We start from the raw sequence: 18035 nt of genomic DNA, 5'->3' as shown, positions 1-18035 counted from the left end.
AATGAAGATGAAATAAAGATATTTTCATAGAACACTGAGAATGTTCTTCCCAGTAGGCATCACTAAAGGAAATACTAATGTGTGTTCTCTAAGTAGAAATAAAGTGGTCACTCGTAAAAGGTTTGAGTTGCACAAAGGAAAAATAAGCAGAGACAGTGCTAAAATGTGACTATCTATGCAAATATATAAAAATAGAACTGCCTATGTAAAACTATAATAATGCATTTAGGGGTTTAAAAAGCAAGAGCTAAAATGAAATTACATTATCACAAGTATATTAAAGTTAGGAAGGAGGTTAAATTACAAGAATTCTAAAGTTTATTAATGTTTGAGGAGGTAAATTGACTAAATTTACATCTTGTAAAATATGAGTGTTGAAAATTCTAAGAAATTCACCAAAAGAATAGAAATAAAATGTATAATCTCCAGGTTAGTAGAGGAAGATAAAAAGGAATTCCCAAAATATGTGCAATCCAAAGAAGGCAAGAAAGAAGCATGGAGAAGGTGAGAAAAATGACCAAAAATAAGACAGTAAAATTAAAACATATCAGTAAATGTAAATGGACCTATACTCAGGTTAAAAGACAAAGATTGTTGGATTGGATTAAATACTCAATGGTGTCTAGCTTTAAGCTGTATTAGAAGTACATCTAGAGCATAGGCTATAGAAAACTTTCAATAAGGCAGCCCTGTCAGGCAAATATTAAAATAGAAAACTGGCATAGCTTTGTTAACATTAGGCAGAGAGAACTATAAGGCAGAAACCATTAAGAACTAGATGAACTCTAGTGTGTTTTCCTGCCTTAAAGTTGCATGAGAAAAAAATAAGAAATAAGCTTTAGTAAAGATAAGGAGAGTCACTGGAAATTGATAAAAGGTTTAATTCACCAGGAGGATATAATAATTATAAACTTACTTGTACCTAATAATAGGAAATGCAAATGCAAATACATAAAGTGAAAATTGACAAAACTAGAGAAATATCAATGTCACTCACAATGAGAGATTTTGATGTATGTCTCACAATAGGTGAAGTAGACAGGAAATCAGGAAGGCTGTAGGAAGTCTGAACAGTCCAGCTGGATGTAATGGGTAAGCGGAGAATGATGTGTCCTGAAAATGCAGAGTACACACTGTAGCTGGCTCACAAGGGACAGTTAAGGAACTTGACCCCTTAACTAGGCTTAACGCAAGTCTTAACCAATCCCAAAGGATGGGTATTGAACATTAACACAGGACAGTGAACTTAGATGTCAGTAACAAAATATAATGGTGGTGGGGTGGGAAGGAACTAAACATTGGAAATTAAGAAACAAACTTTTAAATAACTAATGACCAAAGGAACAACATAATAGGAATTTAAAACATTTAGAACTAAATGAAATGATTGAATGCATCAGAATGTGTGGAATACAGCTAATATGGGACTTAATTTCATGGCCTTTAATGCTTATATTAAAATTTTAAAAGCTGAAAATTAATAAGAATCCAGTTAAGTTTATAAAAAGAACAGCAAAATACAACCAAAGACTATAGAAGGAAGGAAATCATAGAGAAAATAAATAGGAGGAGACTAAGGGTGAAGAGCAATGAAACTGGTAAATGTGTAGGTAAATCTAAATGAAATCTGTATAAAACAGTAATAATAGTGACATCTTACTGGGTTATGGCAACAGAAGGGAGGGTGACAGGAGTTAGAATGTTACAAAGCCTTTACCTTGTCTGGGAACTAGTTAATATCAGTCTGAAAAATCAAGGAGGCGTGATGTAATTTGTAAGTCATCCACTATACAAATGTTAGGAGTTTCTAACTTTCAAACTAAAAGAGAAAAAAGGTAGAATAGTAGGAAACATTATAAAAGAAGGAAAAGAGAAAGAATGTAGAATGGGAGGAACAACTAGAAGGCATATAGTAAGATAGTAGATTTTGAGCCAATTTTATCAGTAATTATATTAAATATGAATGCCTATAATTGTCACACTGGATAAGGAAGAAACAACCCAGTAGAGCAAAACGAACAAGATCCTTGAATTGACATTCTATAAAACAGAATATCTAAATGACCAATATATATACAGAAAGGTGCAAAACCTTACTAACAATTAGGGAAATGCAAATTAAGATCTTTATTTTAGTGACTTACAATGACATATCTACCAAAATGTCTAAAATTAAAAAGACTTCTTCAATATTAAGTATTAGCAAGGATGTAGATCAGTGTAACTCATATACTGCTGATCAGTAAATTGATAGAACCATTTTTAAAAGTTTGGCATCATCTATCCTATGACCCTGTGATATAAAAGAAATGTATATAGCTATGCTCTGAGAAACATGAGTGATGTCCATAGCTATCATCTGAGGGTGTCCCAAACTAGAAACAGCCTGTATGTTCAGTATAAGGGGTGAATTGTTATATATTTATAGAATAGAATGGAAAAAGTAGTGAAAATAAACTACAGCAGTGAAAATCTGTAACAACATGAATGAATCTCACAAACACTTTATGTTTAAATATTGTTTGTGAATAGTATTTAGAGAGCATAGTAATAGAAAGTAAGCTGGTGTGGCTGTTCAAGTTGGTTAGTATTGATGAACAAAAAAAAGTTGAAATTTCTTGAATCTATCTACAACATAGATTTATCAGAGTGAGTATATAATATGGTAGTTAAAAATACAGATTCTGGAACCAGACTTCCTGGCTTTACTACTTAGTAGCTGTGTGACCTTAAAAAAAGTTGTATAACCTCATTTGCAAAATGGGGATAATAATCGTACCTGTTTCATAAAGATCTTGTAAGTATGGAAGGAGATAATGCACTTAAAATTTTAACACCAGGCTGGCAAGTCAACAAATCCTCAGTAAATGTGAAAAGAAAAAAAGAAAAATTAGCAGGAATATGGGGGAAATTGTTTTAGAGTTGGTTACATGTGATTAGACCAGGAAGGGTGAATAATAGCTGGCCAGGCAAAGGAGAGGAGGGCGTTCTCAAAAGATCTGAATCTTATGATTAAGGGGAGTGATGGGATCAATCTGGGTTTTAAGAAAATATTTGTTGGCTGTGTTTACGATGAATAGGGAGGGGAGAGGCTGGGATCTATTAGGAGGTTTATTGTAGTAGTTTTCTGTTTCTGTGAGTCATAATTAAAAGATAAATTAAAATTAAAATTGCTATTCACCTGAAATTCAGAGGTTAAGACCTTTATTACCAAAAATATTTATACCTATAAAAATACATGAAAACAAAAATTCATATGGAAACACCAAAGACCCCGAATAGCCAAAGCAATCCTGAGAAAGAAGAATAAAGTAGGGGGGATCTCACTCGCCAACTTCAAGCTCTACTATAAAGCCATAGTAATCAAGACAGTTTGGTACTGGCACAAGAACAGAGCCACAGACCAATGGAACAGACTAGAGAATCCAGACATTAACCCAGACATATATGGTCAATTAATATTTGATAAAGGAGCCATGGACATACAATGGCGAAATGACAGTCTCTTCAACAGATGGTGCTGGCAAAACTGGACAGCTACATGTAGGAGAATGAAACTGGACCATTGTCTAACCCCATATACAAAAGTAAACTCAAAATGGATCAAAGACCTGAATGTAAGTCATGAAACCATTAAACTCTTGGAAGAAAACGTAGGCAAAAACCTCTTAGACATAAACATGAATGACCTCTTCTTGAACATATCTCCCCGGGCAAGGAAAACAACAGCAAAAATGAATAAGTGGGACTATATTAAGCTGAAAAGCTTCTGTACAACAAAAGACACCATCAATAGAACAAAAAGGAACCCTAGAGTATGGGAGAATATATTTGAAAATGACACATCCGATAAAGGCTTGACGTCCAGAATATATAAAGAGCTCACACGCCTCAACAAACAAAAAACAAATAACCCAATTAAAAAATGGGCAGAGGAACTGAACAGACAGTTCTCCAAAAAAGAAATACAGATGGCCAACAGATACATGAAAAGATGCTCCACATCGCTAATTATCAGAGAAATGCAAATTAAAACTACAATGTGGTTTCACCTCACACCAGTAAGGATGGCTGCCATCCAAAAGACAGAGAACAACAAATGTTGGCGAGGCTGTGGAGAAAGGGGAACCCTCCTACACTGCTGGTGGGAATGTAAGTTAGTTCAACCATTGTGGAAAGCAGTATGGAGGTACATCAAAATGCTCAAAACAGACCTACCATTTGACCCAGGAATTGCACTCCTAGGAATTTACCCTAAGAATGCAGCAATCAAGTATGAGAAAGATCAGTGCACCCCTATTTACAATAGCCAAGAAATGGAAGCAACCTAAGTGTCCATCAGTAGATGAGTGAATAAAGAAGGTGTGGTACATATACACAATGGAATACTACTCAGCCATAAGAAAAGGGCAAATCCTACCATTTGCAGCAACATGGATAGAGCTGGAGGGTATTATGCTCAGTGAAACAAGCCAAGCGGAGAAAGAGAAATACCAAATGATTTCACTCATCTGTGGAATATAAGAACAAAGGAAAAACTGAAGGAACAAAAAAGCAGCAGAATCACAGAACTCAAGAATGGACTAACAGGTACCAAAGGGAAAGGGACTGGGGAGGATGGGTGGGTAGGGAGGGATAAGGGGGGGGAGAAGTAGGGGGGTATTAAGATTAGCATGCATGGGGGTGTGGGAGAAAAAGGAGGGCTGTACAACACAGAGAAGGCAAGTAGTGATTCTACAACATTTTGCTATGCTGATGGACAGTGACTGTAAAGGGGTTTATAGGGGGGACGTGGTATAGGGGAGAGCCTAGTAAACATAATATTCGTCATGTAAGTGTAGATTAGTGATACCAAAAAAAAAAAAAAAAGGCAGTTCCTGCGTGGTAACCTCCAATGAGTTCTACACAAGGGTATAAAGGGCATATAAAAGTGTAGGCAAAGGGTCTGTTTGTGTTTATACAGAGGATCAAAGCCTAATTGGGCTACCCCGAAAATGAACTAAGATACGATATGAAAAAGAACTTCCAACATCTGTACTCTCTGGAAGACTCATGCCAGAAGATGATCACCAAAAAGCCCCAACAAAGATCCATGCACTGCTACAGCTGTAGATGCACTCATCCCACCAGCTCCTGGACTTGCCATGGGAATGAGGAAGGAGATATCTAAGCTGGCCTGTGCATACAGTAAAACAACAAATTTGACTGGATCTATACTGTTGGAACTCAATCAAGAATTAGGAGAAGTGCAAATTGTAGCGCTCCAAAATCTTACAACTACAGACTATTTACTGTTAAAAGAACATAAGGGATGTGAACATTCCCCAGGAATGGGTTGTTTTAATTTGTCTGATTTCTCTCAGACTGTTCAAGTTCAGTTGGACAATATCCACCATATCATAGATAAGTTTTCACAAATGCCTAAGGTGCCTAACTGGTTTTCTTGGTTTCACTGGAGATGGCTGGTAATTACAGGTATGCTTTGGTTATGTAACTATACTCCTATTATGTTAATGTGTGTGCGCAATTTAAGTAGTAGCTTAAAACCTATACATGCTGAAGTTGCTCTACAAGAAGATATGTCAAAGAAATAATCAATCTTCCCATGTTTTCTTCCGCCTGCTACTTCTATAGCTTTTCTTCTTCCTTCCTAATTACAACCCTTAAATAGAATTCGTGCCTCATATCAAATTTACCGAGTATCATAATTCTTCCAAGTGGTAAAGATACCTCAAGACAAATGCTGGGCATGGAAGCTACAGGGCATAAATATGCAAAGAAATAAAAAGCTAACCATTTCTAACAATAAGGCTTCTCTCTCACTTACCAACTTTACATTTCCCTGTATGGCCCCGGAAGATGACTGGTTAGCCAGAGACGGGTAAGATTCCTCAAGGGAGGAACAACCTAAGACAGGCACAGTTGCAAGGGGTCATCAGGTGAGAAATTGGGGATCAACAGAGGTGAGGCTTAGAACCTCACCCCCCCTGTTCTGAGAGAAATCTTCTGCATCCGTGGATGTTTTATTGCCCTTGTCTAGCTTGGATTAACACATAGTCTACAGGCACACACCTGATCATCTACATTTGCTCTCTTACAACACTAAACTATGTTTTCTACCTTTATCTTGTATCTACCTGCCACTTCAGCATTTTATTAAAAATAAGAATAGAGAAATGTGGTATTCACATATAAATCAAGTATAAAGGTCAAATGAGTATTCATATTTGAACTGACTGTTTGTAGTTCATAATGCATGAGCAAAACCGAAGGTTTCTGTGATGACAGCCCTTGTACTGTTCACCATGTAACTTATTCACTATGTAAGAATTTGTTCTCCATGTAAGAACTTGTTCGTTATGCTTCAGAAGATTGGAGACTGATGAAAATTAGGCGTGGGTTGGATTAATGATTGTGCATTGAGCATTGACTCCCCTATACAGAATGTTATTGTTGTTAACAACCATTTGATCAATAAATATGAGAGATGCCCTCACACACACACACAAAAAAATACATGAAAAAAATTCACGTGTAACATATACTGTTAATATTTTTCTTAAATTTTTAAAAACAAGTCCTTGCTCGATAATAAATAGGTCTTACAGTAACATTGTTAGGGTGTGTCTGACATTGTGCAAGTGGGTGAGTTTGGTTTGATTGCTGTGATGAGTAAAATTGAGTAAGACTTCCTTGCTCCCACTGACATAGATACTGGAGCCTTGTGTTAGAAGTCCCAATTCTATTCCATTAAAAATATATTTTTAAAATCTAACTTAAGAACAGTGAGTAGTTGGCAAAAACTGTGCCTGTTGAATAGTTTTCTCCACAAAATCTCAGTGAAATATATTTTCTATTTTTGGATATGAAGAAGGAATCTACCTCAGTAACCAACTCATTTGTGGTTCTCTTTTAACATGAATTTGCTCTTTGTCTTGCATTCTCTGCTCTTTTCATCTCTTAATTTGTTGGCAAGACCCATGTATATTACTAGTCTGTTCTTTTCTTATTTAAAAAGCAAAGAAACAAAAGAGCTACTGTTAAGAGCCCTTTTAAAAATCCTTTAAAAGGTTTTTCCTTTCCTTACTTTTGTATTTCGTTTTAAGTATTAGCCTTTATTCCTTTCAAATACCTCTAGAATATCAATAGCTTTGGCAGTGGTGGGGGTGGAGGAACTGTTTCTAATCTGTTTATCAAATGACACCTGAGATCTATGTTTTTGGTTTCCTGCATGAGAAAAGTTTGGAAAATAAAGACTAGTTAAGCATGTTCTGATAAATAAGTTACTCTTTCACACCAGCTTGGTACGTCCACTTGGGCAAGTGCTGCTCGGCCACACTGCTGTAACCTAAGATCCTGCAGTAGTTTCCTCCTTTGCTCTTACTAAGTACTGATGTGCAACATCCTATCCTTGAAAGCTAACCACCATCCAGAATCTTCTTTCTGGTCCCTGAGATCAGTCCTTAGACTTGTAAAATTTGCCCTTAAAGCAGCTAAAGATTGAAGCACTATTGTTCCATTGATTGTATTCATGCTGCCATTCTTCCACCTTTCACTGGCATGTGTCTGTGTTCCTCTTTAGATGTGGACAGCCAGACCCGCCACATGGCCCTCAGCAGTCTCTTTAGGGAAGTCCTAATGATGATGAACAATGCAACTATTCCAACGGCAGAGTTCCTCCAGGGCAGTATCCGGGCCTGGATTGGGCAGAAAGTGCACGGGCTGGTGGTGCTGCCCCTTTTAACAGCAGCCTGCCGGAGCCTGGCTTCTGTCCGACACATGGCCGAGACTACAGAAGCCTGCATCACTGCCTACTTCAAAGAAGGTAAAAGGCTCTCATTAGGTCTGTCCTTTCCAGGGTACGTTAAAGCTTTGTCAGAAGGGAGAGCTTTCCAGACCCTTCCAGTGAGGCATTATACCACCCTAATTTATTTGTAAGAGGTGTTGATGTTTCACAATATCTTTTGTTTTTCTCATAAAGATCTTCAGTTTAGCACCGGAACCGATGGCCCATGTCTTTACTATAGTCATGTTTCAGTGTCAGAAACCTCTATTCATTTTACATTAGTTCTGGAGTATGAGTATGAGACCAAACTTTTATGAGACAAATTGTATATGTTACAGGCCTAGTTATGGTCCTCAAACAAATGCTATAAACTAGAATCTAGTAAGACCTTCTAATTAATTTTCCCTAATTTGGCACTTAAAATGATCTTTCATAGGAGTCCTTCTATGGCTTCCTGTCACATCTTTTAAACTTTTATTAAGAGGTAACTCCCTCCACCCTCACCTTCTGTAATGTTTCTTATTCCCTACCTCTAATCTCTCATGATGGAAACCACCTGGTTTGACTAAGAGTTGCTCAGAACAGCACTTTTAATTCTGATACCTGGATGCACATCATAGTGCATGCAGTGGGAAGGAGCAAAGGGTATTGGACTGAGAATGCCAGGAAGTGCCCAAAACCTCCCTGTGCCCCTTCTTGATACCCTGGGAACAACCCATGTCCCCATGTCCCCATGTCCCCCATGGAAGTTGCTGTGCATGTCACCATGTTACCTCACCCTTATTTCCCCACAAAGAATTGAGAACTGCTAGGGTAACATTCCTGCTTCAAAAATCATTCTGTTACTAAAATTAAAGTGCTCTTTGTAGGTTGTGAAACATTTTCAAGGATTTCCACCCAGATGAGTCAAACTAAGCTTTGATAAGCAAAAATACTTCAGATGGAGAGAATAATAATAATTTTCTTGAAAAAGCATCAGTATTCATAACATACTTAAAAACGATATTTAGATGAAGTTAAAACTGTTAGATGACTGGGACAGGCAATGTCTGCCTACATGTGATTGTTATGAGGAGTAAGATGATTTATAAAAGTGCTGCCCTGAATTCTGACTTCTTAACTTTCCACAGTGGCTAAACAGAGGGCAGGCATTTAACATGTGGACTTCCCAGTCTTAAACTGCAAGGCACGTTTCACTTTTGTGGCTTCTAGGGTCAATCTGGGCAATGTTTTCTTGACATGAAGCTTGAAAAGATTCATTAAAGTACTTAAATAATTTGATTCTTGCTTTTATTTTGCTGTCTCCTCTTGTTGCTCATTTCTTAGGCTCCCTCAGCCAGAATTCAGGATGGGGCCCCATTCTGGTGTCCCTTCAAGTTCCTGAGCTCACCATAGAAGAGTTTCTGCAGGAGTGCCTGTCCCTGGGCAGTTACTTGACTCTTCATGTCTACTTGCTTCAGTGTTTAAATAGTGAACAGACTCTTAGGAACGAAATGAAAGTGTTGCTCATCTTGAGCAAGTGGTTGGAACAGGCGTATCCAAGGTGAGTTGGCCCTCCAGCTGCTGTGTCAAACTCACTTGTATTTGGATAACTTGGAATTTAGGGTTTTAAGTAAGTGTTCTTTTAAGTGCACAGAACCAACTGATACATGAGTAATAAACAAGGTTATGAGATACAGTGACACTTGTTTCAGAAAGATTTTTACTTGCCTGGGCTAATTATCTGAACAGTGTTTTTATTTCTTAAAGCAGCCATTTTGAAGCAGCAACCTTTGGTTTCTTATCAGTTAGAGTAGGGGTAACAGTGTGTACCTTATGGGGTTGTTAGGAGGATTAGGTGAAAGAAGTGAAGCCCATACCATCGTGCCCAGCATGAGTAGTGCTCAGTGAATGGGCAGCTTACACAGTCTCATGGCTTTATTAACATTAGTACACATCAGCCTAAGCTTTTAAAGTAGTAAATGCCCTCTATACTTAAAAGTCAAATGTGGGCTTTCAGTTAAATGGCAGTGGAAAGAAGACACTTCTGATTGTCTTTTCTTCCTGGGCTGCCCCCTAGCTCTGTGCAGGAAGAGGCAAAGCTGTTTGTGTGGTGGCACCAGGCCTTGCAGCTGTCCCTGATTCAGACGGAGCAGAATGACTCTGTCTTGATGGAGTCTGTCATTCGAATTCTGCTCATGCTTCAGAGCAGGCAGAGCCTGCTGGCCGAGGAGAGACTCAGCTCTGGGATTCTGGGAGCAATTGGGTTGGGCCGGAAGTCGCCCTTATCTAACAGGTAAGGAAGCACCTGCTGCTGCTCCTATAAATCGGCCTCAGTGTCTGTACCTCCGTAGCTATTGTGATACTTTAGTAGGTTTTTTGACTTAGGGGCTAGGTTTCCCCAAAGGCTAAGAGAAAAAAATTAATCAGTGCCTCTTTATTTTTTATTTATTTAAAAACATATTTATTCCTTCTCCTATTAAAACAACTTTGTTTTTATGTTCAAAGAACGTTTTCTTAGTTGAATCTCTTGTATTTTGACCGTGTAACCTGACCACATTACTGATTTTGTTTTAGCTTTGAGCAAAGGATGGTGTGCAAGGTCAGGTCAAATGCCCCAGTTTATCAGGGCAGTCCAGGGCCCATGAGGGACTCAGCCTACTAGAGCTGTGAAGTCAAGATTAGTTTAATTAACTGATAAGAAGGAAAGATAATGAGAAGCAAGACTAGGTTTTTGTGGCTAAAAATTCCAAGGCATGAAAGAATGTGCCACTAGCCTTCCATTTTATTTCATAATACTTATTTGCATAATGGATTTCTTTTAAAGCCCTTCTCAGTGTTGAAGAAGAGTCCTTATACCATTCTGACTTGGCATTCTTGTGGAACAGCCTGTTCTGTTGTTGCAGGTTAGGGAACCATCCAATCCAAACTAGTTAGATGTCATGCTTCTTTGTTGATGGTAGACTGGCAGGACCATGTGATTTTGATTCACTTAAATTGTGGCAAAATATGCATAACATAAAATTTGTCATGGTAGTCCCTTTAAAATGTACGATTCAGTGGCATTTAGTACATTCATGATGTTGTAACCATCACTACTGTCTAGTTGCAGAACATTTCCATCACCCCAAAAGGAAATCCTATACTCAATAAGTAGTCAGTCCCTATTCCTCTCTCCCCTAAGTGTCTGGTAACCACTGATTGACTTTCTGACTTTATGTGTTTTATCTGTTGTGAACACTGCATGTAAGTGGAATATATAATATGTGGCCTCTTGTGTCTGGCTTCTTTCACTTGGCATGAAGTTTCAGGGTTTATCCACGTTGCAGCAGGTATCAATAGTTCATTCCTTTTTATGGCTAAATAATATTCCATTGTATAGCTATACCATTCTTTGTTTATTCATTCATCAGTTGGTCAATATTTGGTTGTTTCCACTTTTTAGTTATTGTGAACAGCTGCTATAAAATATGTTTACAAGATTTGTTAGAACACCTGTTTTCAGTTCTTTTGAGTACCCAGAAGTAGAATTGCTGGGTCATGTGGTTACTCTGTTTAACTTACTGAGGAACTGCCACACTATTTTCCAAAGTGCCCACACCATTTTTTACATTCCCACCACAGTGCCTTAGAGTTCCAGTTATTCTACATCTTTGCTAACATTTTCATTCTTGAGTCTGAATTATGCTTTCATTGTTTGGGCAGTGATAATGGAAGGGAAGATTAAGGTTCCTTCTTGATTATCTTTTAAGATTTTCCTGAAGAGACTAACAACATTAGGTCCAGAGATGTGTTTATCTTGTTTCGTAGTAGAGAATCTGGTGGTATTTTAAAATGCTTATTTTAATAGTCATTTACTTGTCTCCCTCATGTGTAAGGTTCCGAGTGGTTGCTCGAGGAATGGCTGCCTTCCTTTCCATTCAGGTTCCTACCGAGGATCAGATCCGTTTGAAGCCTGGCGCTGAATTATATCTGACTCCAAAAGCTCAGCAGGTCAGTGAAAACAGCTTTATAGTTAAGGGGTAGAAGTTTTCCACCTGGCCTCCTTCCCCAGGAGATCAGGAGATGGCAGCTGTAGTCTTTATACATAAGGATCTACAGTAGCACAGTATACCCTTCAGTGTGTTCTGCTTGCTGGAAAATGGTTGCTGCATGTGCCTGCCTTAGATTTTAAACGTATTTTTGTAGGCACTTGTCTAGAGCCCTACTGCCACCATTGTAGAAGCAGCAGGACCATAGGGAGCCAGTCTGGGATCAGATTTGGCTCTGATGAACATGACTTCATCATGACTGCCACGTGCTGGGGGCTGGGCACAGAAGATATGGACGCAGTGGAGAATGCTGGAGGTTAGCTGAGCCTTAACTTGGAGCCAAAAACATAGCTCCTGTTTTGTGAGTCTGGAGGTTGACAGCTGTGGAAAATTATAGTTTATTCTAAAAATGTGGAAGGCCACATGGCAGTGGTCCCATTCCAATAACTATTTTCACTTGTAAACAGGCTGGCCTGGTATAAAGGCATATAATAAATATAAAATGATGGCCAGCATCCTTCAGTGCTTACTACAGGCCAGGCACTGTTCTGTTTCAACTCACGCTGTTGATGAGTTAAAGTTTTAACTCATGTAATCCTCATAACAACCATGTCACAGGAGCTTTTTATCATCCTGGTTTTGTGGATGAGGAAATGGAGAGAGAGAGAGATAGACAGAGAGAGACAGAGAGAGAGAGAGAGAGAGACCGAGAGAGAGAGAGAGACAGAGAGGGAGCGAGCCTTGTAAGTGCTGGGGCCAGGATCCATACTTGCCGCTCTGCAGTGCTGTCCCTGGAAATGGTGAATGCTTAGACCCATTGGCTCTTCTGTTGAGCTTTGTAATGTCTACCAGCCGTACGCAGGGTGCTTTCTGGGTCTGTAAGAGCAAGGATCAAGCATTCCTGAGTGAAAGTGATGGCTCCCTGCCTGTCCCCATTGATTCTTGTTATTTTCTCTGTGTGGTGGTCCCCATTAAGGGGAAGGATTCAGGGCTTCACAGTTCACTTTCAGACCCTGAGAGTGGTGAGCATGTATACTTGGGAAACAAGACTCCCCACATCCAAGAACCATTGTTCTCATTTTTGTTTTCTCCAAATATAGTCTTTTTCTCTTCTCCCACTATGAAGGAAGGAGAAATTAACATTATGTCATTTAAGCATGTTTTTCTTTATTTACTACTGAGGAGAGGCATAGGAACATTATTGTTTCTGTTGGGCAGAAACCAGAAGAACCTGATCTGTACTTCATGCTTGCTGACTGACTGAATGACCTTATTGCTTATCTTCAGCAGCACTTAGTCACCGGTTTCTTTTGAATTTCATACAGTTAGACAGTTTAATATGACATTATTTTGTAACCTAAGAACAAAGCTAATAGCAAGTTAGGTTTGCTTGTGCCTGTGATTTCCAGTAGGGGACCCAGGAAAAGGCAGCAGATGATGTGGTGGGGAGGGCTCCCTGCTGGCACTGGGGGAAGGAGGACAAGGCCGGAAGAGCAGCCAGGCCACAGTAGCGGCTCTGCAGGGGAGGGTTGGGAAATAGCACTGGCCGGGAGCGGGAAGGCTGGATGTGGAAGGCAGCAAGAGCTGGAAAATCTCAGGTTGCTGGCTGCCTTCTGCTTGTGGTTAATCAGTACCTGCCTTTGGGACATCTAGTTCCAGTTCTGTAGGCTTCCCCAGAGGCTCACGGTTATATCAGATGATAATGGCAGGTTTGCTATACCTCTGGCAGTCGTGTTATATGTATCTGGATGGATAACCCTTTTGTCTTCCATGTGTTTTAGGCTCTGAATGCTCTTGAATCCTTGACATCAAGTAAACAGTATGTTGAATACCAGGATCAGATATCGCAAGCCACACAGTTTATAAAGCATCCTGGCCATTGCCTGCAAGATGGGAAAAGCTTCCTGGCTCTTCTTGTTAACTGTCTCTATCCAGAAGTGCATTATTTGGACAACATACGATAGTAACACTAAGGCTCTTGAAAAACCCTGTTGCTGTTTATGTTTACATTTTAACTTTGCTTTTGCACAAGTAACTTTATTCAGTTTCACTGCAGAGCTCAGTTTAGCCAATGAATTAGTTGACTGAGATGCAGGTTGAGGAGCACTAGATAATTCTGTCGTTCATGTGCACATGTGTATGTGTGTGTACGTGTGTGTTTTCTTAGCTCTTAAAACTTCTGGGGACATACTAGTTTTTATGTTCATCCAACAGGAGAAACTTACCCTCATTTGGTTTCAGAGCCACTCAAAGCTGCTGAATGTCTCACAAGACTCTAGATGGGGTTCTTTTGTATGCCTCCAATTCTGTCTTCTGTTTTTTTAAATGTCAAGACTCCTGTGTCAGATCTAAATACTTTGGGAATCATGTAGAACCCTCACTGTTGAACACCATTTGTGTTCCTTCAAAGTAAAACACACTTTGATAATTGCGTTTCCTAAATGTGAGGAAATAGACCAGCTTAAAAATATTGTCTTACTTCTTTTAGAAGGGAGATAAGAATGCTGAATTAAAGTGATTCATTGACTAAAATGTGATCACCTAATCCTGATGACAGTGGACAGCAGAGATGGTGTGATGACAAGTCCATTTCCATCCATCCAGCTGTGTGTGCTCACGGAGGAGCCATCCATCTAAATCGGGTGGCATGCTGGTGATCTGTGTGAGCACATGCTGGTGATCTGTGTGAGTGCACGCTCGTGGTCTGTGAGCGCATGCTGGTCGTCTGAGCGCACGCTGGTGGCCTTGAGCGCACACTGGTGGTCTGTGTGAGCACACGCTGGTGGTCTGTGAGCGCATGCTGGTCGTCTGAGCACACTCTGGTGGCCTTGAGCGCATGCTGGTGGTCTGTGTGAGCATACTGTGCACAGATGGGTTTGTTGGCCCACATGTGCAGTGTAGTCAGGGTTACTCTCCTGTTCACTGTTGACACACGTTTCTGTTATATCTACCCCAGTCCATTTCACCATTAACAGCCCTTACTGAGCCCCTGTAGACTCCCACAATTGCAACTCTTGAGAAACACCAGGTTTAATGTCCAAGGCCCTGCTGTTGAGTTGGGGAGAGAGAGGAAGGGAGGGCTTGAGGGAAAAATTGAGAGACAGAGACCAAGAGCCTGATTCTCTGTTTCCTTCTGGCTTTACTCCATATTTAAATTCAAATGAAGGTGCAAACCTGCTGAAATACTTGTCTGTGGAAACTGGGTCGGGTCAGGAGACTAAACAACATTTGGCTTTTTTCAGTAGCCACGTGCCTTCTGGTGCTGACAGCTCCTTCGTTACCAGAGCCTGTCTGACGTTGCCCTGCTCTCCTGCCGTCTTCTTGCTCCTGTCACTTCCCTGCAGAGAGAGCAGTTTGACTTTCATCATCATAGTCACAACTCTCTTGACTCAAAATTGATTTTGTTTGTCCAGCTTGTGTATTGCTTTTGTATGGCTTTCCTATAGCCCGAGGATATTTGCCTAAAAATGTCTGAACAGTCACCAGAGCGTTTATCGGGGATGAGGATATAGGTTATCACAGTGCTAATCTCTTTTTGAATATCCTTTTGGAGTACTTCCCCCCATCTGGAAATATGTAGGAGCTGTTTTGATTTTGAACTTCTTTGGATGGATGGAACATTGCTGCCTCATAGACATGCTCTGATAAAGGTCATCGCTGTTCAGCCTCCAAGTTTTGTGGGCCACAGAGTGTCCATCTCTGAGGGGACATCTCAGAGCTGGCTTTGTTTTTGCTTCTCTTTTCAAAATCATTCATCTTCCCCATGCTGTGTAAAAGAAAAGTTTGGAAGCTATGGATAGTGTAATGGCTGGCTTGGCAAAAAGATTTTATGACAGGAAATGGCTTGTGTGCTGTTTTGTTTGAGGAGGGTAATTATTGATGTCCTAGAATGTGAAATTTTTGAGTGAGAGTATGTACATTTTAAAGAACATTATGACCTGTTCACTTTTAAAAGTTTATAATATTTATAATGTACCTGGTCTGTACAAATTATAAAAAATAAAATCAATCTTTAGTTGCAGTTGGTAAGAATCCCATTTTTAGGGCTTTCACACTAGCTTGTAAAGTCTTCCAGTTAAAATTGATGAAGATTTTTATGCCTGATGTCGTTGTATTATTTGACACTGTAACTTGATTATTAGAGATGGTCAGTGAAACTGCTTCCTCTTTAAGTCTTTTGTGATTAACAAAAAAGTGCTTTGAAGACACTGAGAATAGTTTAGAAGATGACAGCACTGCTATAGCCCTTGGGAACGAGTAGACCAGCCTGCTGGCTTTCAGGAATGACAAGCCTTTGCTGGCAGAAACAGGTGATCTCCGGAGAGCACAGGGCCAGTTCCAGGAACAGCCCCTGTGCTGTGTGTAGGTCTCTGGATCAAGCAAGACCCAGGCCTTGTCTGTGCAGAGCAGTGTTGAAGGCGAACTAGTGCAGACCCTCTGCACAGGGCTGCCCATGGCACCTGGTTCACAGAGTGATGGCTAGCAGCATCCTGGTCTCTATGAAAAGCACCTTTTCTGTACTCATCTCCCACAGCACGCAAGGACCGATCAAGAGGCACACGAGATCCTCCTGCTTTCTGGCTCTTCCGCCTAACCCTTCAGGTGAGCATGGCGGAAAGCTGGGAGTCACGGCGCTGAGGGAGGTCGGTCGTGCTCATGTGTCTGCTCACTCTGACAGAGGAGCCAGGACCCCGCCCTGCACGTTCCCAAAGCTCCAGGGCATGCCCAGGGCCTGGGCCCCCAGGCACGACCATCTCATGGCTTCACGTCTGCTTCTCTGATGGCCTGAGTCTCTCAGTTCTTTGAAGTGGGGAAGCCTAGTCCAGAAAATGAAAACCCCCAGAGCAGCTTAACCTCACTTTAACCAAGTGCCAACGCCACTGATAATTTTGATCAAGCAGCAAAATCAGTCCACGTTGTACCAGTCAACGGCTGGCAAGTGTTCATGCCTCTTCTTTTTGAATGAAGGTGATGCACAGTTTTCTATTGGATTTTTAATCCTAAAATTAGTGATTTTTCTCGAGCATGAAACAAATGTAGGTCACTGCATTAAGGTCAGCAGGGACATTAAAGCTCATGGAGTCCCATCTCTCACCTGCAGGGATCCCCAGCCCTGCTCCCCTGCCTCTCCTTTGCCTTCTGCCCATGGCCACTACCCTTCACCAGAACCGCTGGGGGGCTCTGCTTGTAGTTCCGCTTTATACTGAGCCAAAACTGGCCTCTTGGTAACACTTGTCACAGTTCTGCTGGGACAGCCCGGGCTGGTGCTGCTCACCTGTCCCTTGCAACAGACTTTTGGACATTGTCACACCTCGTCACATCTCTGCCCTCCCCCAGTCCGCTACAAGCTAACTGCCCAGTGCTTTTTTAACTGGTCCTCTTCCCCGATGATATCTACCAGGGCTGCCCTTCAGGAAAAGTGCCCCAACAAGCCCGTGTTATTCTAAAAAGGCTGTGGCCAGATTTAGCAGGGCCAGGACTCAGCAAGGGCACAGCCTTCAGGTGGCCCTCACCTGCAGACACCAAGAACGTGCCACCTCACGTCATGTCCCCTGGTCTGGTCCCCTGCCCTGGGGCTTGGTCACACGAGGCTGGGCCAAACAGCTAAGTTCACTTCCCCTGGGCACTTGGGCAGTACCAGCTCTCAGCAGCTGTGCCCTATGGCTGGCACGTTCAATTAGTGACAAGTTCAAACTCCACACCTTGGCGACTTAACATCGGTTGCTGCCAAAGGCTGTTCGCATCACCTGTCAGCATGAGAGGTCTACGGAGGGTGCTTTGTACTTTCCAAAACTGCTCTTCATTTTGGACCAACCTTACAGCTTACTTTGAGGTGGTAGCTGAATTTTTTTTCTGCTCAGCTAACTTGTCTTATTAAGGAAAATAGAGTATAATGTTGGGAAAATGTTGCTTTTAAAAAAAGAATCCTTTGCTGTGATCTTCTGTTTGCCTCTGAGTCATACTGGATAAAATTCTTGGCTGGCAGCCAGGTGCTATTACTGCCCTTGTTCTGGTCCCTGATGATCCTCACACTTAATAGAGGCATCGTGTGTCCTGGGAAGATACTGTTGAAGTTTCCTTCAATCTGGACATTGTTGTCATACTCTGATGACAATTACTTGAAAAAAATAAACTACTGACCTTACTTTGGGATAATAAAATCACTAAGAAATGTTGTGTATTATAACTTTTCTTTGTTGATATACAAATATAGTATCTCTCACTGAGTATTGAAGGTT

General features: G+C 40.7%; 1 protein-coding gene across 6 annotated transcripts in view; it reads left to right on the top strand.

Moving 5' to 3' along the window:
- Positions 1-17970, top strand: part of EPG5 (ectopic P-granules 5 autophagy tethering factor) — a 115630-nt gene extending 97660 nt beyond the window's left edge. For all 6 annotated transcript variants that reach the window (XM_057504146.1, XM_057504145.1, XM_036918695.2 and 3 more), the window contains 5 exons: positions 7583-7825; positions 9113-9329; positions 9846-10061; positions 11644-11758; positions 13578-17970. In XM_057504146.1, coding sequence (XP_057360129.1) covers positions 7583-7825; positions 9113-9329; positions 9846-10061; positions 11644-11758; positions 13578-13760 — 974 coding nt within the window. In that variant the 3' untranslated portion in view covers positions 13761-17970. The remainder of the gene's footprint in view (positions 1-7582; positions 7826-9112; positions 9330-9845; positions 10062-11643; positions 11759-13577) is intronic.
- Positions 17971-18035: the final 65 nt, after the last annotated feature.

This window comes from Manis pentadactyla, chromosome 6, assembly GCF_030020395.1.
Source record: "Manis pentadactyla isolate mManPen7 chromosome 6, mManPen7.hap1, whole genome shotgun sequence".
Classification (NCBI taxonomy): domain Eukaryota; kingdom Metazoa; phylum Chordata; class Mammalia; order Pholidota; family Manidae; genus Manis; species Manis pentadactyla.
The sequence above is the reverse complement of the archived record's forward strand: the minus strand, read 5'-3'. Positions and strand labels throughout refer to the sequence as shown.